Source organism: Mustela putorius, unplaced genomic scaffold (assembly GCF_011764305.1).
Source record: "Mustela putorius furo isolate JIRA1106 unplaced genomic scaffold, ASM1176430v1.1 tig00000997_pilon_pilon_pilon, whole genome shotgun sequence".
NCBI lineage: Eukaryota > Metazoa > Chordata > Mammalia > Carnivora > Mustelidae > Mustela > Mustela putorius.
Genome location: NW_025421527.1, coordinates 4,289,737 through 4,312,528, shown reverse-complemented (window position 1 = coordinate 4,312,528; position 22,792 = coordinate 4,289,737). Strand labels below are relative to the sequence as shown.

General features: G+C 62.4%; 2 protein-coding genes and 1 long non-coding RNA gene across 9 annotated transcripts; 2 read left to right on the top strand and 1 right to left on the bottom strand.

The window, feature by feature from the left end:
- The first annotated feature begins 1,667 nt into the window (after positions 1 to 1,667).
- LOC106004294 lies at positions 1,668 to 14,781 on the top strand. Its single transcript, XR_006608563.1, has 3 exons — positions 1,668 to 2,360; positions 7,700 to 13,987; positions 14,081 to 14,781. It is a non-coding gene; the product is annotated as an uncharacterized LOC106004294 (long non-coding RNA).
- Positions 11,988 to 16,341, bottom strand: ISG20L2 (interferon stimulated exonuclease gene 20 like 2). 4 transcript variants are annotated; one of them, XM_045086717.1, is made up of 4 exons: positions 16,202 to 16,341; positions 14,780 to 15,615; positions 12,854 to 13,054; positions 11,988 to 12,207 (listed from the first exon to the last, which is right to left on the bottom strand). In XM_045086717.1, exons 2-4 carry the CDS (start codon positions 15,497 to 15,499, stop codon positions 12,094 to 12,096), a joined length of 1,035 nt encoding a protein of 344 aa, XP_044942652.1. In that variant the 5' UTR covers positions 15,500 to 15,615; positions 16,202 to 16,341; the 3' UTR covers positions 11,988 to 12,093. The 4 variants fall into 4 exon arrangements, with proteins under 4 accessions (XP_044942652.1, XP_044942654.1, XP_044942653.1 ...); XM_045086719.1 differs by having other exon boundaries at positions 16,198 to 16,331; XM_045086718.1 differs by having other exon boundaries at positions 16,097 to 16,218.
- Positions 16,342 to 16,438: 97 nt separating this feature from the next.
- On the top strand, positions 16,439 to 22,687 carry METTL25B (methyltransferase like 25B). Of its 4 annotated transcripts, none has more exons than XM_045086715.1 (8): positions 16,439 to 16,459; positions 19,227 to 19,351; positions 19,566 to 19,673; positions 20,128 to 20,190; positions 20,427 to 20,570; positions 21,036 to 21,517; positions 21,925 to 22,109; positions 22,439 to 22,687. In XM_045086715.1, the coding sequence occupies exons 2-8, from the start codon at positions 19,268 to 19,270 to the stop codon at positions 22,558 to 22,560; spliced, it is 1,188 nt and encodes a 395-aa protein (XP_044942650.1). In that variant the 5' UTR covers positions 16,439 to 16,459; positions 19,227 to 19,267; the 3' UTR covers positions 22,561 to 22,687. The 4 variants fall into 4 exon arrangements, with proteins under 4 accessions (XP_044942650.1, XP_004778535.1, XP_004778536.2 ...); XM_004778478.3 differs by lacking the exon at positions 16,439 to 16,459 and adding an exon at positions 16,660 to 16,913 and having other exon boundaries at positions 19,481 to 19,673; XM_004778479.3 differs by lacking the exon at positions 16,439 to 16,459 and adding an exon at positions 16,660 to 16,926.
- Positions 22,688 to 22,792: the final 105 nt, after the last annotated feature.

Here is a 22,792-nt window from a genome sequence, read left to right as displayed (position 1 = left end):
GGCCCAGCTCCCCGCCGAGACCCCTTTGCGGAGGGCTGGGGGCCTGAAGCAGATGGAGGTCAAGCGGGGAGCCCCGGAGACGGGCCGGGAGATGCGAGGCTGCAAACCGCAGAGCGGCGGAGGCGGACCCGGCGGACGGGCGCTCAGGAGATGTTGCGGCCCAGGTGCCCTCGGAGACAGCCTGCACGTGGCCCCGCGGCCGCACCGCACCCGCCCCCCCCCCCCCCCTCCGCCACTGTCCCGGGGCTTCGCTCCCAGCTCCCTGCGAGGCGGGGAGGAAAAACCCCACATCTGGTCCCAGAGCTGGCCCCTCCCCGCCAGCGTGGCCATGGGTGGAGCAGAGGACAGGCTCACTGAGCTCCTGAACCCTTTTCGGTTAGGGCCATGCAACGGTCTGGAGGGCTGGGGGCCTTGGCTAGGGAGGGGTCGGAGGAATAGAGCCAAACGGTGGTGGGGGGAGGTGCTGGCGGCTTCACCAAAGGCTGAAGAGGGCTGGAGCCCCTGGGCTGTGAAGCGGGAAATCTCGGAGTAACGAGTAACGCCTGTGTCCGGGAAACAGTAAAGCAGCTGGGCTGTCCCTGCGCGGGCGGGACAGAGCGGCTGTGAAACAGAGACCCCATCAGCTCTCGGGCTTCCAGAAGGGAGCTGGGTGCTTCAGCTGCTTTAGGGTTCAGGGTTTGTCCGGGAGGGCTCATCTGGGGGTGGGGGTGGCCTGGGCTTCTGGAAGTGGGAGGGCAGCAGGTCGGAGCTCTTCGAGGAAAGACAGACAAAAGCGGAGGTGCTGGAGGGAAGGGGTGGTCCTTGGGGGGTGCTTAGAGCCTGTGTTCCTCCCCCACTGGCTGGTTCTCACTGCTGTAGGTAAACGGAGGGGATTAGGTTCTGACAGTGGAATCAGGCTCCCAGCCAAGGGATGAGGAGAGGCTTGGGGGAGGGAACAAGGCAGCGAGTCCCAGTCCGGCACCCCCTTCCGCCTTCCCCGCCCCCCTTTCCAGCCAGGTCAGTCTGCCCACCTCCTCTTCACATCAGCTTCTTGAGCCCCCAGCCCAGAGGGTCCAGTCCCCTGCTCGGTGGCGACCTTTCCTCCTGCAAGAGAGAAAGGCCAGGGCAGGCCATCTCCCCCCACAAGCCTGGTGACTCAGGATGTTAAAGCCTCACCCAAAGGACGTTCATCAGGAGGCCAGACCTACAGGAGCAGACGGGGGAAGGGGGGCCGCAGGGGGTGTGGTCTGGCTGAGAATCCTGGGGCGGCTGGAAGAGGGGCTCCCTGGGGCGGGGGCAGGGAGGCCTGGGCCCACCCCCTCCCCTCACTTCCTCCCTCCCCCCACTGGCCTGGCGGCCAGAAGTTCCAAAAAGACAGAAATAAGACAAAGGGAAGTGGGGCTGGCAGGGGAATTTTTTCCAGATGTGAGTGTTTGTGGTTTGGCAGCTCTGGGCCTGAGCTCCAGACCCTGCACCCCAACCCTGGCGGAGGGAGGTGGGTAGAGGGTCTGGGGCAGGATGCTGGGAAGCAGGTCTCAGCTTCCAGAAGCCCTGGTTGCCACTGGAGCCTGGGGGCAGGCAGGCGGAGGGGGCTTAGAGAAAAGGCAGGGAAGGGGATGGGGGGGACACTGGGGGGGGGACAAGAGGATTGGGGGATGGGAAAGAAGGCTAACAGTGGAGGATGGCGGAGCCTAGGGGCAGGGTGCAGGCGTGGGGCCAGGCGACAAGGAGGGGCTTAGCCCCCGTCAGTCACTCAGTCACAAACAACTGGTTTCAATTTCCCCACCAGGATCAATGAGAAGGAATTTCCTAGTGTCGCTGGCCTTTTCCTTAGGACCAAACCTGATGCAGGTCAGCCCCAGGCAACCCATGCTCCCTTTCTAGGAACCTCAGTCATACCCCTGTCGGGGGCTGCCCCGGGGATTTGGCGACGGGGGGAAGGGTGCAGAGTTGGTGAGAAAAGCGGGGGGAGCAGAGGCAGAGCGGGGTGGAGTGCGGAGGAAACAGGCCTGAGAGCAACGAACCTTCTGGGGCTTTGTTCCTATGGCAGTGAGGCTGCGAGGAAAGTGGCTGGCTTTGCAGCAGAGGAATGGAGGGGGCCACGCTTCTGGCTGGGCGGAGGGCGTGAGCGTGAGTGAGCACGCGTGTGTGCGTGCCAGAGGGTTGCCCACCCTCCTCCGCCCCCGCCCTGAGGGTGGGGCAGGAGGGACCACCTGCCCAGCTGGGGATGGAGAGAGTGGGAGAGTCGCGAACCCCTCCCTCCTCTCCCCCAGCCGGGCCAAGGGGAGTCCATGGCCGAGTTCAGCACTGAAGAAGAGCCTCGCCCCAGCAGAGTTACCGCCTCTGCTGCCGGCTGGGAGACCGGCAGAAACTGAACCCAGGTGAGGCAGGGTCTCTCCACTCCGCAGAGGGACAGCTTCTGCGGGGCCAGGGAGCCGTGGGAGGGGGGCGCTGTTCAGCAAGAGTAGAGTAAGAGCTAGGAGTGGCTGGGGCAGGACCGTGGTGTCCCCTGGTCTCCCCTGGTCCCCAAGCCCGCAGGATTTCCCGCCGCACAGTGTGAACTCAAGCAGTCTGCCTCCTGGTCTGGTCTGACCCTCAGTACAGAGGGGAATGTCCCATTCTTGTCTGTGTGCCTGGGCTCGGGGACCCAGCCCTTCTCCCCACGTCAGATTGCTGTTACAGCAGGGAAGAAGGGCTCCCTGCCCACTGCGAGACCGGGTCTGAGACCTGGAAAGCCGCAGAGGGCCCCCCCTCGGCCCCAACCCCAAGCCGGGGAGGTGTGGGCTGAGAATCCTGAGTGACCCGAAGGGGCAGCTGGACTGGGAAGGCAGGGACGGCGGGGACCTCCAGCGCCAGCCCCAGGCCATGGTGCAGGAGGCAGGTGTGGCCAGGCAGGGTCAGAGGCTCCGGTGGGAGGAGGGCTGTGGGCTCTGGGAGAAATCACCGCGCAGGCGAGGGGCCGGGCAGCACCCAGGCAGCCAGGCGGCTCCTCTGTTGTTTTTGGCTCTGCTACCTGGTTCCCAGCTGCCAACGCTCTCCTCAGGGCTGGGCCGGGCAGACAGGAGGGAGGAGGTGCGGACGCACGGGCTGAGGACGTGTCCAGACCGAGTCTTGTCCCCTGCCAGAGGCCCCCAGCTCTGCTGGCCTCTTCCAGGGGCAGCACAGAGCACAGAAGGCCCCTGCCCTTGTTCTTCGACCCCGGGGCGTGTGCTTCTCTGTCCCCTGCCTGTGTTCCAGCGCCCCGACTGGTGCTTCCTGCTGGCCTGGCAGAGAGCCTCGCCTTTCCCCACTCACACCGCTGCCCGGTTTTCCCAGCTCGCCGTGGAGACAGGCACCGATGCCCAGCAAGCCCGACTCTGCGGTCCTGCTTTTTAGAGAACCTCCAAGGTGGAGGGGGGAGCCAGTGTGGCCGGCACTGCTGACAGCAGCCGCCAGCATCTGCCCTGACCCTGACCCTGACCCTGGCCGGAGGTGGCCCCCATTTCCCCTCCGGAGGGACTGCCTCCCCCGCCCCCCCCCCAGAAGGGCATTGCTGGATGGAGAAGTCAGGCAGCTCTGTGACCCGGTTAAACTCCTCTTGGCTTTTATGAGCCAGGGACTAGGGCCAGACCCCTCTGTCACTCCTACCCTCTGCCCAGCCCCGGTTCCTTAACCCCAGGCAGCCCAGGGCAGGAAAGGGATGGCTGGAGCCGTGACAAGTGTGGCAGGCTGAACCCCTGGGTTTGCAGGGTACCTGGGGACAGTGGCCAGCCCTGGAAAAGAAGGACAGCCTGCAGCCTAGCCCAAGACCTGTTCTGGGGATCCCGAGCCATCTCCCAGATGCCTCCTCTCCCACTCTTTGACGATGGGAAACTGAAGAAGAGCCGCGGGTCCAGGAATCCCCCTCCCCATTGAGATGAGCTGGAGCTTTGGGCAGGAGGAGGAGGTCAGCAGGGCTGCAGACTGGCTGGGTGCTCCATTCCCTCTCCAGCCTGGACTGCAGAGGGTGGGCCCCAGGCCAGAGCAGCAGACTCCAGGATTGAAGAGGAAAGGGGTGGGGGGGGGCAAGGTTCCCAGAGAAGAGAGTGGGGCGTTTGAAGTACTGGGTAAGATAGAACCAGGGCACTGGGCTCACCGTCCCTGGGAGCAGGGGCAGGATAACAGAGGGCTTCGCCTCAGAAAGGCAATCAGCCAGCTTCGGGAGGAGTCCTCCTCCAGGCTCCTCGGTGCTCCCAGGGCAGCCGGCCTCCAGACCATGATAGCCAGCAGTCTGGGCCCCCACTTGGCTCCAGGGAGGAGGCCAGACCCCCCCCCCCTTTAGGCCAGCGTCCCCAACCCCAGGGCACTTCCTGCTGCAGACCAGGCCTAGGCTCCATGCTCCTTAGGGCCAGTGGGCCAGACTCCCTAGAGACAGAAGCAGGGGTGCAGGGGACTTGAGCCGAGTGAGGGAGGAGCCCAGAAGCCGGGGGTCTGGGTGCCTGTGCCTACACTCCCATCTTGAGTGGACAGGGAACTAAGAAGGGGTACAAGAGTTCACAGTCGGGCCCCTTCCAGGGACCCTCCCCCATCCCTGCCCCTCCCTCAGCCGGCTGGAGAGGTGGGCGGTGGGGGAGGCCCCAGGCTGACCTACCCCTAATGGCTTTCCCTGGGCAGCATGAACAAAATGGGAAAAAGATGTGTGAGGTGGGAAGCTCTGATTTCCTTTCTCCTGCGGGCACCAGCTCTGGAAAATATTAGCTGTCAAAGAGAGACTGAACAGTCTCCGGCCTCCCCCTGCCCATGACCCCCTGGCCCGACCCGGCCAACAGGGGCCCTCCCCGCCTGCCCGGATTCCCGGAGGGCACCAAGCTGGCGCCTGAGCAGTCTGGCCAGGCTGCCCTGACGAAGCCCCCCCCTCCCGTCTGTGTCTCCTCCACCAACCTGAGGAAGACATCTGTGGGGTGGGGGGCGATTAGCACTTGGGGACCCGCGGGGACACGTCCCTGCGGATCAAGAGAGCCAGCCAGCATCGCCTGGATTTTGTAGTCTCCTGCCTCCTAAACCCCAGAGCTCTGGGACGGTCAGCCTCGGGATCCCAGGTCTCCTGATGATCTGGACTTTTGGTGGGACCGTCTTCCTGCCAAGCTTGCAGGAACCGGCCCAGAGAGGGAGGCAGCCTGGGTCCTGGACACTCGCAGGCCTTTCTTGCTGCTGTGGGCATTGTGGTCTCTGGGGGCCCAACCCCCTCTTTGGAGCTCCCAGACCCCCTGGGGCTAGGCCTCCAGGAGCCCCAGGGAACCGATACCCAAGCAGGGAGGCAGTGCTCTGTGCCTTGGATGGAGGGGATGCATGGAGCAGGACAGGGCCTAGCCTAGGAGGAAGCCACCAAGACACTCGGCCCTTTCTCCGAAGGCCCCTGTGCTCCTTCAGCAGCCCCACCGGCTCGCCCTTCAGGAAAGCGTCCCACGTCTACCCACTCTCCCAGCCCAGCCCGGAGCCCCAGGCCCGGCCTCGAGCTGCTAGGCTGGATTATCAATCGGCCTCTTCCTCCGTCTGGGTCCTGGGCGTGGGCTCTGTCTCCCCGGGCTCCCAGGGCAGGGCCAGTCCCCCTTCTTCCTCCTTCGGTTGTGGTTGGATCCATCTCAGGGACTCTTTCCAAAGAAGCAACCGAACAGGATTCCATGGGGCAGAAGGGACTGAGGAGACCAGACCGACCCTCCTCGGGGGGAGCTGCCCTGACGAGGCAGGCCAGACCGACTGGGTTCGTGGAAATGCTCAGGCTGTGACAGACGGGCCAGCGCTGCAGGCGTGGCCGAGGGAGACTGGAGCGCCATCCCCACGCGGTCTGTCTCCAGTCTGACCCGTCCCAAAGCCGCTCTTCAACCCTTTAGGACGGAATTTGGTTGAGCCTGGAAGACAAAGGTGTTTGTCTTTCCACGCCAAATTCTCCTTTTCTCTTCTTTTTTTTTTTTTAAAGATTTTATTTATTTGACAGAGAGACAGGGATCACAAGCGGGCAGAGAGGCAGGCAGAGAGAGAGGGGGAAGCAGGCTCCCTGCCGGGCAGAGAGCCCGACGCGGGACTCGATCCCAAGACCCTGGGATCATGACCTGAGCCGAAGGCAGAGGCTCAACCCACTGAGCCCCCCAGGTGCCCCTCCAAGCCAAATTCTTAAAACTGCCTCCTCTCTCCATGCCTTTCCCCCTATCTGCACCTCTCTCAGAATCTGACGTGTCACATAAACCTTTCCAAGAAAGCCCAGGGTCGGGGGTGTCCCAGAGCGAGGCTAGACAGCAGACCTATTAAGCACGCAAGCCTGCAGGTCATCCCAGCCAAGTGGTGGGGGCAGAGAGGAGGGACAGGACCCGAGCAGAGGCTCCGAAGGCGGTTGGGGTTGAGGAAGCCAGGGCCTCGGGGGGAAGCCCGGCCCCCCACACCCCTAGATGGCCCTTACGCATTTCATCACTGCCTGGACGAGCTCTCACAGTCTGTCTGCCAGAGGCTGCGGCCAATCACCAAAGCGGACCACACTGGGTCCTGCCCCCGAGGGTGCGATCGCTCCCTGGGCACTCCATGGTGGCTGTGCCGTGCGTACACAGCCCAGGTGAGACTTCAGAGGCCAAAATGTCTGCCTGGATTTAGGTATTTGTTCGGGCGGCGCCTGGCCAGCTCAGCGACTCTTGATATTTGGGTTGTGAGTTCGAGCCCCATGTCAGATGTTGAGCTTACTCGAGAAAAGAAAGGAAAGGCAATAAAATAAACACTTGGGGCGCCTGGGTGGCTCAGTGGTTTAAGCCTCTGCCTTCAGCTCGGGTCATGATCTCAGGGTCCTGGGATCGAGCCCCACATCGGGCTCTCTGCTCAGCGGAGAGCCTGCTTCCTCCACCTCTCTCTCTGCCTGCCTCTCTGCCTACTTGTGATTTCTCTCTGTCTATCAAATAAATAAATAAAAATCTTTAAAATAAAATAAACACTTGCTCAGGGTCACCCCCACCAAAGATCCTCCAGGTGTGGGAAGCTAGTCTGTTTCGAATTAGACCACTTACCACCGCTGCCCGGGCTCCTAGCATCTCTTCCTTAGACAGAGCAAGAGCTCCATGGTTCTGTCTCTCTTCTCTCCCTTCCCAGCAGCCCAGGGGCTGGAGGGGGGCTTCCTTTACACCCTGAGTTAGTTCAAACCACTCCTTTGTCAAAACCCTGCAGTGGCTGCCATTTTGTGCAGAGAGAAGCTGCGTCCTTACAATGGTCTAGAGGCTCTGTGGCTTCTGCTTCCCTCTGCCTTGCTCACTGACCCCACTCCCACCCTTTCCTCTGCCCAGTCTGCTCCAGCGACACTGGGCTTGCTGCTCCCGAACATGCCAAGTGAACGCCTGCCTCGGGGCCCTTGCACCTCTTGCTCTTTCTGGAATGTTCTTCCCCAGATGTTTACACAATGGGTTTCCTCACTTTCTTCAGGCCCCTGCTCCCATGTCCTGTCCTCAGAGAGCTCTTCTCTCTACAACCCACCTACAGTCCTGTGTCCTCGTGCACCTGCCTGCCTCCGTACTGTCCTGCACGGCACTCATCGGCCCCCACTGCAAGGAACCCCACGTAGATTTTGCTGGTCGTACAACAGTGTCTGGCAAAAGCTGGTGCTCGATAACCATTTCTGGACAAATGAATAACAAACACGTGACTTCAGCCAAAATCAGTGACTATTAGGCTGAAAGAAATAATCAACTGGGCCTTCCATTAGTACTCTTGTTCTTTTTCTTTTTTTAAGATTTGAGATAGAAAGAGAGAGAGCACGCGGCAGAGGGAGAGGGAGAAGCCGTTTTCCCGCCGAGCGGGAAGCTGGACGCAGGGCTCAATCCCAGGACCCCAAGATCATGACCTGAGCTGAAGGCAGACGCTCAACCGACTGAGCCCTCCAGGTGCCTTAGTCCTCTTGTTCCTGACTCAATCATGTATTTAATGGTCCTGGGGAGGGGTGTGGAAGAGGTACGCTGCAAATACCGGGTCTGCGAATGAGACCGAGTCGGGCCCAGCTCCCACGGAGGGGTCAGGACTCCGCACGCTCCTTGGCGATGCCTTAGCCCCCCGAAGGCGCTCGCTGCTACGTCTGCCCAGGTCCCTGAGGATCCAGCTCGGGTTCGCCCCTCCTGGGTCTCTAAGCCCACAGCTGGCCACGGGACATCTCTGACCCTCATTCAACAGCTCAGCCTCTCTAGGCCCTCTAGGGCTGCAAGTCCACGGGCTCCAGCACACCCCAGCCTCCCCTTGCCCCAACCACATAAACTCGCCACTTCTGCATTTGGGCTGCCAGACAAGGCCAGAAGACCTGCCAGCCAGCTTGCACCACCACTGCAAACCCAGGTTCCAACCCCAGCCTCTGCCCTCCGCAGGCCCTCCATCAGCCTCTGCGGCTCCCAGCTTCTGTCCCCTGGCTTCTGGCTCATACTCTGATTTCGTGAGCAAACCAGGTCACCAGGGGCTGCCCAGAAACATACCCATCCACCCCACACCGCCCACCTTCCTTTCGGTCCCAGAAGACCAGGGTCCCTACTGATGGTCAAGGTGAAGCTCGTCTTCCCCGTCCTTCAGGGCCCGCTGTAGCTCCCGATTTCATGCAAAAAGCAGACCCTTTCCCTGGCTCTCATCTTACTGGCCCTCGCCGTGGTGTTGGACACTGTCCCCTTTCTGCTGGAGACTCTTCTGTCGCCCTCTGGCCCCTGGCAGCCTCCAGCAGGCCTCCCTCCAGGCCTGTAAGATGGGTGTTCCCAAGCCTCTGATCTCGGCCTTGTGCTCTTCTGTATACACCTTCCTACAGGAAGCCCTCCTGCCAGTCCAAGGCTCTTCACGTTGGTGAAGGACAGCCTCTGTGTCCCGCAGGTCAGAAATATCAAGGCTGTCTTTAATCTTCCTGCCCAGACCTCTAGGTCTTCTTGATTCTCCCTCCGCGGGGACACTCGCAGGTCTCCTCCCACTTCACGGTGCAGCTCTCCCTCAGCGCTCATCCGAAGTATCCACACAGAACTCGTCTCCCGGCCCTTCTCCAATCCAGCTTCCATTCTGCGGCCAGCATTATCCTCCTGCAGCCCAAGTGGGACCTCATGGGTCCCCTGCTTCAGATCCCACAGCGGTCTCGGGGCGCACTGGCTGTCTGAAGTGAGCTGACGGGTGTCCCTCGGTCAGATGGTGAGCGGCCAGTGGACAAAGACCACGCCGCTTCCCTCGTGTCTGGCCCCACACCCGGCCCCCAGCAGGTGCATCAGCAGGATCTGAGCGGAAGGGTTCCCAGTCTTCTCAGAGGCTGCGTGGTGAAGACCAGAGGCTTGCCACCCGCACGGGCTACTGGGCCTGGGCGACATTTCTTGTGTCAACCTAGGCTTCTCCAGCTATCATGTGAGAGTGCCAGCACCGGACTCAGTGAGGACGGCACAAGCACCAGAGGACTGAGCACCAAGCACCCTGCCTGACCCACGGACACCATTGCTGTTGATAGCAGCCATTAACCTCACGGGTAGAAAGCAAGCATCATGGTTTTAAGTAGGCTCCCTGCCCAGCGTGGAGCCCTACACGGGGCTTGAACTCACAAGCCCAAGGTCAGGAGCCAAGTGGAAACCAGGAGTCGGATGCTTGACCACCTGAGCCACCCAGGCGTTCCGAGTCCCAGGGTTTCAAGGCTGGAACCCTTGATGCCACATTTAGTACATGGCAGAATCCCACTCAGGCCCCGGTGTAAGGTCACCGGCTCTCATACCACAGGCTGCTTGCCGGCGCCGGGAACGGCAGCGCTCCGGGAGCCACACGCTCGCTGCAGAGGGAGGACAGTCAGGACACACCTGGCACCTTCGTATGTGGATTTGTCTCTACACTTGGATCTGGGCTCCTGTGACCTGGGGCAAGTTCCTAATCCCAGCACTGTTGAACCTTGCTATCGTCAGCTGTGATGCTGTTAAACTAGGAATCAAACGGCTCCTCCTTGTGGGCTGGCTGTGGCCGCTGGCGGGGGTGGGCTGTGTGTGCAGCGCCAACCCCTTCTCAGTGAGAGCCTCTGGTTTGATGAAGATTCACAACACCGAGATGGCGTCTAGCAGGAGACCTCTCTCCTGGTCTTGCCCCTCCCCAAGCTCACCTGCAGAGGGGGCTCTGAATCCCAGCACCCCCTCCCGCTGGGAAGGCAGTATCACCGGGAACGCGTGTTTTCCCTACACGGGCTCCGGGCTCCAGCCCAGGGACAGGCGTTTGGCGTAGACACGTGGTCTGGACTCATGCGGCAATCTGCAAGGCGCTGGCCGCCCTCAGAGGAAGCCAGGACCCTGGGAACAGGGCAGAGAAGGAAGGGGACTTGAGTAGAGGGTCCCATGCAGCCTTGCAGGGCAAGCTGGGCTCTAACCAGGAACTGTGATGAGAGGAAACACGGAGGAAATGGTTGCAAGGTCCTCTGGGCCCCAGCTTCTTCCTGGTGAGCAGACGGCTCTGGCCAGCCCTGCACCCAGACCAGACGTGGTGGGAGCGGGGCGGGTGGGGTGGGGTGGCTGGGTGAGGGGCCGCCGGCTGTTTACCCGGACGCACACAACGCCGACCTCCAGTGAGACCTTCCCAGGCAGCTCCCAGTCTACGGATGACAAGTTGACTCCCACTTGCTCTCGCGTGTACTCCCCATTTGGGGTGCGGCCCTCGATGATTCGCACCTGGAGGTGTGTGAGGACGCCTGGCACCTCTCCCAAGTGTCACAGACATTCCTTACGTCGGGCTCAGCAGGAACCAACTTGCTCAGGGCCCCGGAGCCGCCTGGGCAGGCAACCCCTTGCGGCCAGGACGGGACAGCAAGACCATGGCAAAGGTCTGGCGTGGCCACAGGAAACTCCCTGCTACGGGCGGCTGTGACGCGGATGCCGCCCCGGGAGCCAAACCAGCCAGTCAAGAGGGCACAAGTCCGGGAACAGACGCCAAGGCTGCGTTCTCTCAAGACACAGTGTGCACAGTGATCCCGGACACGAGGTCAGGCCTGTGACTCACCTTCCCAAGCAGGACCGACCGGGCCGGCATCACGAAGCACCCTTCCCTCCCTCTGCCCGTCCCTCCCACAGGCCCACCGAGTCACGCCGCTGGCCACATCCCTTCTGCGGGAAGGCGTTTTCGGGGTTTGGGGCATCGTTGCAGGCGTGCTCGGTTTGCGGCGGGGACGAGGACGAGGGAACAGAGCATGTGGGCCACACGCAAAGGCTTGGTCGTCGCTTCTTGAGGACTTCCACTGAAAGGGGGCCGAGAGTGCCGTCCGCCAAGACCCGCGGACCGTCGCACAGCCACAGCCCCGTAAGACCGCATGCCAAGATTTTTCTGTTCCCCAAGTAAGCTCTATGTCCCACGGAGGGCTTGAACTCACTACTCCGAGATCCAGAGCTGCACGCCGGACTTGAGCCAGCCAGGCGCGCCTCCTCCTGAAGAAACTCTCTAACGGGAAGCTCTAACAACAGCAGCACACACGTTTCTGTTATAAAAGTTTATCGAGGGAATAATTTGAGTCTTTAGAGATAAAAGACTAAAAACCACGAAAACACTTAAAATTCTTTTTTAACCTACCAAGGGGGATCTACATTAAACAAACCCTCCAAGACCTTAGGAAAGGGACTGCTTTCCTCAGTCAGAAAAGTTGATTCCCCAGTCACGCTCTGACCTCTACTGCCTTGGAGCCCGAAGAACTGGACCTGCCCGGGCCGGGCCCTCCCGAGATCAGGGTGAGAAGGACGGGCGACAGGCGGGGACTCTCAGCTCAGTGCGGTCTGGGACACACTGCCACCCGCCAGGGTACTTGAGAGGGAGAGGGGTGCTGCTCGTTACTTGAGAACAGAAGGCGTGAAATGGGACCCGCAGCCTCCCCGGTGATAAGGCAGCAGGGGCAGCGACACTGCGCAGGGGCCCTGCCCGTGGAGGTCGAAGGCCCGCTGGAGGCCGGCACCCTGGGACCCGGGCTTAGCACCATGGAAGAGGGGAGCGGCGCGGGGCTGTGGGGCTGTCCTGCTTCCTTGGAGGCCTTAACCAGACACACGACACGACGCCTGACGTGAGATCTCATAAGTATTAAGCCCGGGGTGGGCGTGTGTCCCCCTCACAGCTGAGCTCGCCAGCAGGCGGAGCCCCGGTTCTCTGGGGGCAGCGCCCCCGCTGCCGCTAGTCTTTCGGGGGGCTCTGGGCCAGGTGCTGCTCCCACTCGACTTCGACCAACTTGTACAGCTCCATGGCGGCCTGTGCGTCTTCCACGGACGAATGTCCACTCTTCCCAACCTGAACACGGGAGGGAGACAAGAGCGTGAAGCCATAAGAGCCTCTTTCCTCCATCCCGACGGGCTCCCCCGGCCCGACACGCCACCGCCGCTGGGTCCTTGCAGGCCGGGCTCCAGTCCCGCACTCCTGCCCGCCCCGGGGCCTGCTGCGGGCTCTCCATGCCGCGCTGCTCTGTGCTCGCCACACACGACGTTCCAGATCCCCGGCGGACCTCCCGAGTCCGGCACCTCCCCGCTTCCACAGCCGCTCTCTACACGGCGTGCGCCGCCTTCCTGCCAGGCGGGCCATCCTCCCCGTGCAAGCGTGACACAGGAGACCGAGATACCCACTCCGCGGGCTCTCAGAGCAGCATGCTGTGCCTTCTCCCTTTCCCAGCCGGGCTTCTGCACACACCGGAAGATGTTCCTTCTCCCAAACACCCCCCCACCCCCAGGACACTGCGCAGCAGAGAACAGGAACCGTGGCCCCACATACAGGTGGAGAGACTATGGGGCCCCTTTGTGCCAAGCTCTTCCCATCAGGGTGGCCCGCCCGCATCGCCGTCCAGGGTGATTCTGGGGCCAGAGTCTGCAGCGAGGCAGCAAAGAGGGCCCCCCACTCCCCACCCCCCACGCCGAGGGCCCCGCAGCATCTGGGGAGTCGCTACCTGGATGTCCCGGTTCAGAAGCTTCTTGGTGAGAGTCTTCAGGGACATGGTGGCATTCTCCGGGCAGTCGGCCTTCCGGTTGAGGGGTGGGATGTGGGAGGTGTCACGGGTGAGGGACTTGGGGTGGAAGTACTGGAGGGCTTTGAAGTCGTTGTGGATGGCGTGTCCCACCACGATCTTCCCCGTGAGGATCTTCAGAATCTGAAACAGGAACAGAGGATGTGGGGGTGAGGAGGCAGAGGAGGCGGCGGAGGCGGCTGGGGGGGGTGGGGAGTCCTGCGTCCCGGAGGCTCAACGTGCCCACGGGTCCCTCCGGACTCTCTTCCACCACGCACTCGCCCGCCTCATCCCCCCCCACAAGGTGTCTTCCATCTGAGGCCCAGCTCCGTGACATGACCTGGTTTGGATTTAGCAGCGGCTCCATATCTTCTCCTTTATTTCTACCCTGACGACAGGCTAAGTCGCCCCAGTCCCAAATCCCAGTCCCGTGTGAGACGCTTGTGGACTCTGCAGTTTTCAGGCCCGCTATGGGAACTCCCCCAGCCACCCCACGTGCTGGACAAACGCAGTCGAAGATGGGCTGCGCGGAGGGAACAGGGTCCCAAGTCACAGGCAAATAGTTTATGCACGTGGGGCTCTTCTGGGCGTTGGGTCTATGGTTTCCGTCAGATGCTGGAAGGGCCTACGAGCTACGAAAGAGACTCGGGCTGCAGAGGGAAGCGGTCCAGCGGCCTGGACGCCAGCCCCGCTGCTCAACTCGTTCCCCTGCTGCCCGGGAACCTTATTCACAGGAGTCCTGAGACCAAGCAATAACCTGTCGCCATTTCAGGATCTTAAAGCAGGAGAACCACCAAAGAATGTGCCGTGAGGTCTGAAGGCCATTCCCCAAGTGGGGCCCCATTTGTGAACAAGAGTGGCAGTCCTGTGGTCGGTGCAGAACCCCCAGGAGCTCCCAAACGGGGCCAGACCCCCTAGCCTCACACCCCAGCACAGGCACCGGGAAGGGCGTCAGGACAAACACCGGACGGGAGTCTACGATCAACGAGGTCCCTGCGGGTTCCCGACCACCACTGCCATTTACCGGCCGCCAACACCTTCGCTGGGCGTTCATTCGACACACAGCCCTCCTCCGAGGTAAGCGGAGTTGAGATCTCAGACCCATTCCACCTCCTGCCTCTCTCCAACCCTACTCAGCGGTGCCCACAGTGTGCGGCCCTTCCTCCCAAGTGCTCTCTAAGATCCGGCCCCCGGCCGCCCTGATGAAGCTCCTGGAGGGTCAGACCGAGAACACAACCACTAGAACAGATAGAGCCGCTGGGTTGGAGAACAGGGAGCTGAAGCCACTGACGCGGACCACGGGCGCCCCCTGGAGGCCCCCTGAGACCAGCCGCTCCCCCGCCGGGCCTCCAGCACGGGCCACAACGGGGAGGTGTGCTGGGTGAGTGAAGCCAGAGCCCCAACACGCCTGCGCCATGTGCTTTATCCCCTCTGCTTCAGGCTCCCTGTCCCAGGTGTGCACAGCACCCTGCGCAGGCGGCCCCCACAGGTCCCATGCCTGCCACACTGAAGCTTGAGAACCGTCTCCACCTCTCCATGCCCAGCCCCAAACTCCAGCTCTACCAACCATTCCCAAACGGAGCCCTTTCCCTCGCCCTTTGAGGCTGTTGCTCTGCCCCTGGGCAGCGGTTACTTCCCTGTGTGGATTCCCAGTTCCCAGAGGAGAACTGGTTTTGGGAGCTCAGGTAGGTCTCAGCTGCCCCCGTTCGGTCACGGCAGCGACCTGGAACTTCCTGGACTCTCAGCCTGCCTCACCTCAGCAGGAAGCCCCCTTCGCCTGGCCGTCCACCTGCCTCCTTCCCAGGCTGAACCCGCTGGCTGAGGAATGGCCTGTGCCTCGCTGTGTCCAGCGCACCCCATGCCTCTCACCTGGCCCCGGGCGACCTTGAAAGGGGTAGCATTCACCATGTGCTGCTTCCGGATGCCACTCCACCTGGTCCGGTAGTCCACGATGTGGCAGGGGGGAAGGACGTACTCATCATAGAGCACGTCTCCGTGGTAGCTGACGATGCTACATCGGGCCAGGGAGCTGACGTGCCCCTTGGGACCCGTGCCCACCATCTCACAGTCAATGGCCACCATCTTCTGAGATGCTCCGGAACACTTATCGTCTGAATGAGGTTGGGAGGAGCTCTGTGGGGCGTTCTTCTGAGTAAGGTTCTTCTGGGGGCCCTTCTTGTGGGGGCGCGCTGGATGGTTCCTAATCTTTGGAAGGGCACTCTGGAACTCCCCCAGCAAATCCACCTTCCCCACCGAGGTCCCGGCCTTCTGCGCAGGGGCTGGGGTCAGCCACGGCACTGCAACCTTCTTGTCCAGGGACTGCTCTGGTCCACTGCTGGAGGCAACGCTCTTCTTTTTTGGAAGGGGAGAGACCTTCCAAGCGCCATCCACGCTCGAAGTCTCCCCTTTCTTTGCAGGTTCGGAGTTCAGCTTAGGCGCCTTGCCCGGTGGCTGGTTCTTCTTATTCAGAAAGCCCCTCCGTTCCAGGAGTCGCCGCTTCCTGACAAATTTACGGTGCTTGGCATTCCCCTCAACTGCTTTTTTTGGGGGGGGTTCACCAAAATCCAGATTGAGGAGCAAGGTAGACATGAGAACAGCGGACGGCGAGGGCGCAGGTGGGAAGAATGGTTACTGATGACAGGAAGACGGAGGACTCATCCTCTGCCGAACCCCCCGGGCCGACATCGGGGGGACCGGAGGACACCCTGGGGAAGAAAGCGAACCTGGTAAGCGAGCGGGCTCGCCTGCGGAACGGTAAGACCCGCCTGCGGGGGCTTAAGGCTGGAAAGACAGCAGAGCCACCCGCCAGCGTGCGGGAAACGCCGTCCGGAGCACGGCCCGAGCCGGGAAGCCAGCACGCTGGCGCGGCCCCCAGCTCCCCAGCGGTAGGGCTCGCGAGGGTCACCTGCCCTCGGCCGAGCTGTCTCATTCCGAAACCGAGGGGGCTGCGGGGGCTGCGGGGGCTGCGGGGCCAACGAGCTCGAAGTCGGAGCCCCGCGAGCCGGAACGCGGGAGCTCCATCGTCCGCCCGGGCGCGGAGGTCTTCGTGCGGCCGGTGGCGGGGCCGGACCCGGGGGTCAGGTTCGCGCCCCCCCCCGCGCGGCTCCGTCGGCCCCAGGTGCGGGGACCCCCAGCGCGCCTCGCACGCAGCCCCGCTCCCGCCGCAGGCCCTGTGACAACACCCACCCGCCGGGGAACCGCCGCTGCGGGCCGCCTTCGGGAGCGGGCACGCCGGGGGGGGCGGCCACCGAGAGCCCCGCGCGCCCCTCGCGCCCCGCGCGCCCCACCTACCGCCCAGCGGCCCCGCTAGGAGCGGAAGCGCCGGGAGCTGGATGCGGAAGTCGGCGCGCGCCGGCGAGGCCCCGGCCGGTAGGCGCGCGGGTTGGACCGCGCCGGGGGCCGGCGTGCGCGCGCCCGCAGCGCCCCCGCCTCCGGGAGCGAGGCCAGGGACTCCGAGTGCGTGAGCAGCGGCAGCGGCGGCGGCGGCGGCGGCGGCGTGGGGGGCGGCGGGGGCGGGATGCGCTCCCCGGCCCCTCTAGCCCCGTGGAGGTACAACTCGAAGGTGGGGAGGCCGCGCCTCGCGAGAAACGCCGCTCGCGGGACCGGCCCCACTTCCGGGGCAGGCGGGGACTGCGCGGGGAGGGGCGGGGAGGGGCGGGCCCGGGCGCCGCGGCTCGCCTCTGTGACGCCGTGCGCGGCGCCCCGCCCCACGTGTGCGCCCGCGCCGTGTCGCGAGCTGTGACGTCAGGGGCGCGTCCGGTCTTCTGTCCCAGCGGCCGGCGGGGGACGCGGTGTCGGGGGTGCGGAGAGCCGAGGGCCCACCCCCCCGTGTCCCCGACCCTGGTCCCCGCGCAGCGCGCGCTCGCGGCCGACGCCCCGGCTGGCCCTCGGGATGTCGGGCGTCTCGGCGCGCGGCCTCTCTCCGGAGCAGCGGAGGCAGCTGGCGGGGAAGCTCACGCGCGTGCTGGCGCGCTACCGCCCCATCCTGGACGCCTACATCATCGTGAGCCCGGGGGGTGCGCGGGGCTGGGCGCGGCGGGCGGGGGCGCGAGGACTCCTGACCTCGGGGCGGCTGCTCGCCTCGCACGTCCGGGGGAAGGCGCGGGCGCGGGCCTGGGCGCGGGCGCGCTGTCCCAGAATCCGCCCCGCTGTGGCTGAACCCCCTGGCTCAGCGGGGCGTGGAGTTAGAGCTTCGGGGTCGGGCTGCCTTCCTGCCCTCTTCGCCGGGTCCGCCGAGCCCCGGCTTCTCCGCCGTGGTCGTAACCGCTGTCTGCAGGCTCACGGGGAAGCACGAGTGAGCCGGTGGGTGACCCCGAAGCACCGGCGTCCACAGACGCTTTCGGCCCCCAGACCCAGGAGCACCCTAGACGCAGCTCTCTCCTTCGCTGATGTGCCCTCGAGGCCTTCCCTGAGCTCTGCCTGCAGGATAGAGACCAAGTTCACCCGTTTGTTCCCATCTCCATCGCTACCCCCGGGGGCCAAGCCACCGTCCTCGCTCCTGGACCACTTTCTGACGAATCTCTGTGTCTGTCCTATGACCACTTCTTCACAAAGCAGCCCGATTGATCTCTTTAAAACCTTCATCTGATGAGGGGCTTCTGGCTGGGTCCGTGGTAGAGTAGTAAGTCTGAGCCTCAGGTTGGGTGTAGAGTTTACTTAAGAGAAAAAAAGGAAGGGGCGCCTGGGTGGCTCAGTGGGTTAAGCCTCTACCTTTGGCTCAAGTCATGATCTCAGGGTCCGGGGACTGAGCCCCGCATCCGTCTCTCTGCTCAGCAGGGAGCCTGCTTCTCCCCTCTCTCTGCCTGCCTCTCTGGCTGCTTGTGATCTCTCTCTGTCAAATAAATAAATAAATAAATAAATAAATAAATAAAATCTTTACAAAAGAAAAAAAAATGCTGCCTTATTTCCTGGATGCTTTCATGAAATCTTAACTCCTTACTGTTACCTAGAAAATGCTGCACAGTCTGTCTCCTGCTGCCACTTGAAGGCCATCACACTGGTTTTCCCACGTTCACTCTCCACACGTATTCTGGCCTGATTTCTGTTCTACAGACATGGTGGGCACCTGGGCCTTTGCACTTAGTAGTGTGCCTGAATGTTTTCCTGCACAGGAAGGCAGCAGAACAGAGTGGTTAGGGGCAAGAACTAGAGTCCAGTCGGTTTCAGGTCCCAGCTTTGCTACTTAACTAGGTTTTTGAGTTGGACAAGTTACTGAACTGCAGTGTGGCAGTCTCCTTCAGTATAAGATGGGAGCTGAGCCACTACTTACAGGTTTGGTTGAAGATTAAATGCATTAATACAGGAAAAATGTTTTGGACAGCGCCTGGCATATTAAAGTCTTTGATAAGTGTTTCCTGTTAGCGGAGTTTTTTAAAGACTTTATTTGCTTGAGAGAGGGAGAGAGCACAGATAGTGAAAGGGAGAAGCAGGCTTCCTGCTAGCAGAGAGTCCAGTTTGGGGCTTGATTCCCAGGACCCTGGGATCATGACCTGAGCTGAAGGGAGATCCACTTTTTTTGGAGAACTTTTAAGATCTACCCTCTGCAACTGTCACATATGCAGCCCAGTATTGTTAGCTATGTCAGCCTGCCATACGTTTCTTCTCTGAGATGTGTTTATAACTGGCAGTTTGCTGTCTTTGACCCCCACGTCCTCCCTCCGTCCCGCAACTACTGCCTTTGTGTGTCCCTCATCCGCGTCTGGGCTCCAGCGCCAGCTCCTCACACCAGCCGTCCCTGGTGCTCTCTGGAGTGCTCTCTCGGACTCCGTCAAACCCGCCTGATCAGGGTTTTACTGTCTGCGTGGCATTCGATGCTTCCTGGAGTTACGTTTTTGGTTTTTTTTTTAATGTCAGCTTTTCGAGAACAAGAACAGTGTCTGTTTCTTTGTGTGTCCTCTGAGCCTAGACTAGAGCTTGGTGCATGAGCAGAACTCCAGAACGGGTGGGGAATAGCGTGTGACCAAGAATGCCTTCTGTCACACACCACGTCTGGCACGCGCAGTGTTCCGTGGCATGACGGCGGAGTGCTCAGCGGCAGCGCTGACACCACGGGCCGGTCACTGAGCTGTTGCCCGTGCCGCGGTGAGACGCTGGCCCCACTCTCAGGCTCAGCTGTGTGGAGCAGACAGAGCCGCAGGCGGGGGAAGTGCAGCAAGGAGAGGCAGGTCCAGGATGCTGCCTGGGCCCCTGGGGGTGTGGGGGAGCAGGGACCAGGCTGGGGAGGGGGCACCTGCCGGCTTCAGCCAGCGGCCCTGTGTCTGGAGGGGCCGGGAGGAGTGGGGAGGGCAGTGGCCAGCCCGCTTCTCCCCTCCTGCAGGAATTCTTCACAGACAACCTGTGGGCCACACTCCCAGGCTCATGGCAGGAAGCGCTGGATGGACTGAAGCCTCCCCAGCTGGCCACACAGCTGCTGGGGGTGCCCGGGGAAGGGGAAGTGGTCAGGTATGGGCAAGAGGGGCCCCGGGCTGGGGGACTCAGGCTCACAGTCTCCCCGGGGCTTCCTGGGTTGCAGACTGGTGCAGTTGGGTTGCAATGGAGCTGTTCACTGGTGTCCCGGCCGGCCTGTCGCAGGTACAGTTCGGTGTGGCCCCTCTCCCTGCTCGCCCTGAAGTCCACAGCCTGTGCCCTGGCCTTTACCCGGACACCTGGGTTTCAGACCCCCTCCGAGTTCCTGGAGAACCCCAGCCAGAGCTCCCGCCTGACAGCTCCGTTCCGGAAACACGTCAGGCCCAAGAAGCAGCACGAGATCCGGAGGCTGGGAGAGGTGAGGCGGCTGGCGTGCAGCGGCGTGTGGGAGCACACGCTGCGGGTTACTGGGGTGTGGGCACCTTGTGTCCCCTGCGGGATGGCCCTGGGCAGGCATGCCATAATCCTGCCTCGAGGCTGCCTTTGGGTCACGTGTTCGTCCTTTGGATGGGCTGGTTGGCGGCTGTGTCCAAATCACTGTCCTCTTCCCGTTTCCCACGGCCTCCGTCCGATCTGGGCTTCACGCGGGGGCTCCTCTGCTTGTTGGTACTAAGAGGAGCAGGGAGTGGAGCCTGAGCCTGGGGTCAGCGCCCTCCATCTTGGTTTCCCCATCTCCTTTCTCTTCCCTGCCCCTCCCCCCCAACCCCTGCCATCTCCCTGGGCCCCCTGCCGCCCCTCCCCCCTCACTGTGGGTGTTTGCTCTGGGAACCGAGGACCGGTGGCCAGGAGAGCTTTGTTCCCGCCTCTTGTAGTTGGTGAAGAAGCTGAGTGACCTCACAGGCTGCACCCAGGTTGTGGATATAGGTTCAGGCCAGGTGGGTCAGACTCCCAATATTCTGCGGTTTGGGGTTTGGGATTTCTTTTCTTGCGTTGTGGGGACAGAAAGCAGGAGGCAGGTTGTGTGTCCACAGGCCCCTGGAAGCAGGTGTCGGGGAGTGGTGGAAGTTGGCAGGGCGGGTAAGCTTTCTGGGGGTCTGGGCCACCTCAAGGGAGGCGCTCAGGGGAGGGGCACTGGACAGGGCTGTCTCCGCCCTTGCTCTTGTGACCCCAGGGCCATCTCTCCCGGTTCATGTCCCTGGGGCTGGGGCTGACGGTGAAGAGTGTTGAAGGGGATCCGAGACTGGTGGAGAGAGCGCAGCGCCTGGACCGGGAGCTCCTGCAGGCTCTGGAGAAGGAGGAAAAGAGGCGCCCACAGGTAGGCCCGCTTTCCCTGCAGCCGGGGCGCGGGCCGGGTTTGCTTGGCTGGACCTGCTCTTTCCCGCTCCTGGGGTTGAGATGGTGCCGACTCTAACCCTGCTGCCCGCCCCCCACCCCGCCCGAGGACCCCCTCTCATCGGAGCCTCCTCAGATCTTAAAGGCACTTTCTGGTTACCAAGTGCTTTCCACCTGTGTGTTCGTTCTGCTCCGCCGGCCGGCTGGCTGGCCAGGTACCAGGCTGCGACAGATGAGGGCACTGGGACTCTGGGGAGGAGGTTTGCAGTTCCTGGGAGGGGCCCAGAGTTCAGCCCGGCTCCTGATTCAAGGTTCAGTTGTCCCATTCCCCAGCTTCTCTCCCTCCTTGGGAAGGAATGCAGGGGACACACCTCTTCCTGTGACCCGAGGTGGCACGGGGACAGCAGACAGACCTTACACCTGCCCTTGTTCCGTCCTACCCGCACAGGTGGTCCTCGCCGGCCCCCGCTGCTCCCCACAACATGTGGTTAGGTGGGTAGAGCCCACGGCCCTGTGCGAGGAGCTGCTGCTTCCCCTGGAGACCCCGCCTCGGGGCGGGGCCCGCCTGCTGCTGACTGGCCTCCACGCGTGCGGGGACCTGAGCGTCACCCTGCTGAGGCACTTCTCCTGCCCGGAGGTGGTGGCACTGGCCTCGGTGGGCTGCTGCTATATGAAGCTGAGTGACCCCGGTGGCTACCCGCTGAGCCAGTGGGTGGCGGGGCTGCCAGGCCACGAGCTGCCCTACCGGCTGCGGGAGGGAGCGTGCCACGCGCTGGAGGAGTATGCGGGGCGGCTGCGGAGATCAGGGCCCGGCCTCCGCACCCACTGCTACCGGGCAGCGCTGGAGACCGTCATCCGGGGGGCCCGGCCTGAGCTCCGGCGGCCCGGCGTGCAGGGGATCCCCAGGGTCCACGAGCTCAAGATCGAAGAGTGAGGCTGGGGAGGTGGGGGGAGGCAGGTGGGGGGGGGAGGGGGCATCACCACCTGAAGGTCTGACTCCCCTACCAGCCTTGCTTGTTGGCTTATCCTGAAGTCCTGAATGTGCCTGGCCGGTGGATGTTGATGTCTCCGGGCAGTTCTCTAAATTTCTTTAGAAGGGAGTTGTCGTTCTCTTGCGCGGGAAATGCTGAAAATACAGTTAAATAATGGGACAGATCTGGCTGAAGATATATTTTGCAATTAATTTGCTACTGGACAGACTTCTCACAGCCAGAGAAACGTTTGAAAATGTGTCCTGGGGGGACATGTGAAGCAAGGTTGCAGTCGGATGAGGAATGGTTTTGACGGGCAGTGGAGGTTCTCAAACCCAAACTGAGTGCCGCCTGTGGCCCCCGCAGGTACGTGCAGCGGGGGCTCCAGCGGGTAGGGCTGGACCCCCGGCTGCCACTGAATCTGGCCGCCCTGCGGGCCCACCTGTCCCAGGAGAACCGGGTGGTGGCCTTCTTCAGCCTGGCACTGCTTCTTGCCCCGCTAGTGGAGTCGCTTATTCTGCTGGATCGGCTGCTCTACCTTCAGGAGCAGGGTGAGGGCGGCGTGCCCTGCCGGCATGGGGGACTGGCTGCAGGGTGGGTGGAGCCGGAGTGCTGAGGCTCCTCCTCCAGGCCCCCAACCCCCACACCTGTTGGGCTGCCGTGGGGGTGGAAGCCAGGTCAGTGCAGATCCCTGCAGAATCAGACTCCAACCCCGAGCTGCATTTTAAGCCAGAACCCCAGGCTTCGAGAATGTACAGTGGACATCACATTCCTGGTAGAGAACTGGGTCTGCTTAGACACCCTGAAGCCTTCCCTGGGGGGAGATGGGCTCCGCCCACAGGCTGCCAGAGGATGACCCAGTCGGCTGTTTTCTCTCCAGGCTTCCACGCTGAGCTCCTGCCCATCTTCAGTCCTGAGCTCTCTCCTAGAAACCTGGTTCTGGTGGCTACCAAGAGGCCACTGGGGGAAGCCTTCTCTCTTCTGGAGACTGAAGACCGCTGACAGACCCCGTCTGAGACGACCCAGGCCCTACCACTCAGAGAGCCAGCATCCTCTACCCTCGTTCCGTGGGTTTGTGTTCTACGATGTAAAGATGTATTTTTAATTTATTAAACAAGTGTAGTCTTCATTTCTCTGCCATTATTGGTCAGTGTGGAAAAGCACAGGTGTGCAGCCTCCTCTGGGGAGATGCTGAGGCGCGGCGGCTGGGCCTCATGCCCCCCCCACCGCCCGC

Bases quoted from the DNA above. Each gene is read 5' to 3' on its own strand.
- ISG20L2 (XM_045086717.1), bottom strand. From the start codon at position 15,499: ATGTCTACCTTGCTCCTCAATCTGGATTTTGGTGAACCCCCCCCAAAA. The intron at 13,055-14,779 runs GTGAGAGGCATG...TTCCTGTTTCAG, and splicing joins TCAAGGTCGCCCGGGGCCAG to ATTCTGAAGATCCTCACGGG. The intron at 12,208-12,853 runs GTAGCGACTCCC...TCCCGTGTTCAG, and splicing joins TTCTGAACCGGGACATCCAG to GTTGGGAAGAGTGGACATTC.
- METTL25B (XM_004778478.3), top strand. From the start codon at position 16,803: ATGTCGGGCGTCTCGGCGCGCGGCCTCTCTCCGGAGCAGCGGAGGCAG. The intron at 20,191-20,426 runs GTGGGTCAGACT...TTGTGACCCCAG, and splicing joins TGGATATAGGTTCAGGCCAG to GGCCATCTCTCCCGGTTCAT. The intron at 20,571-21,035 runs GTAGGCCCGCTT...CTACCCGCACAG, and splicing joins AGGAAAAGAGGCGCCCACAG to GTGGTCCTCGCCGGCCCCCG.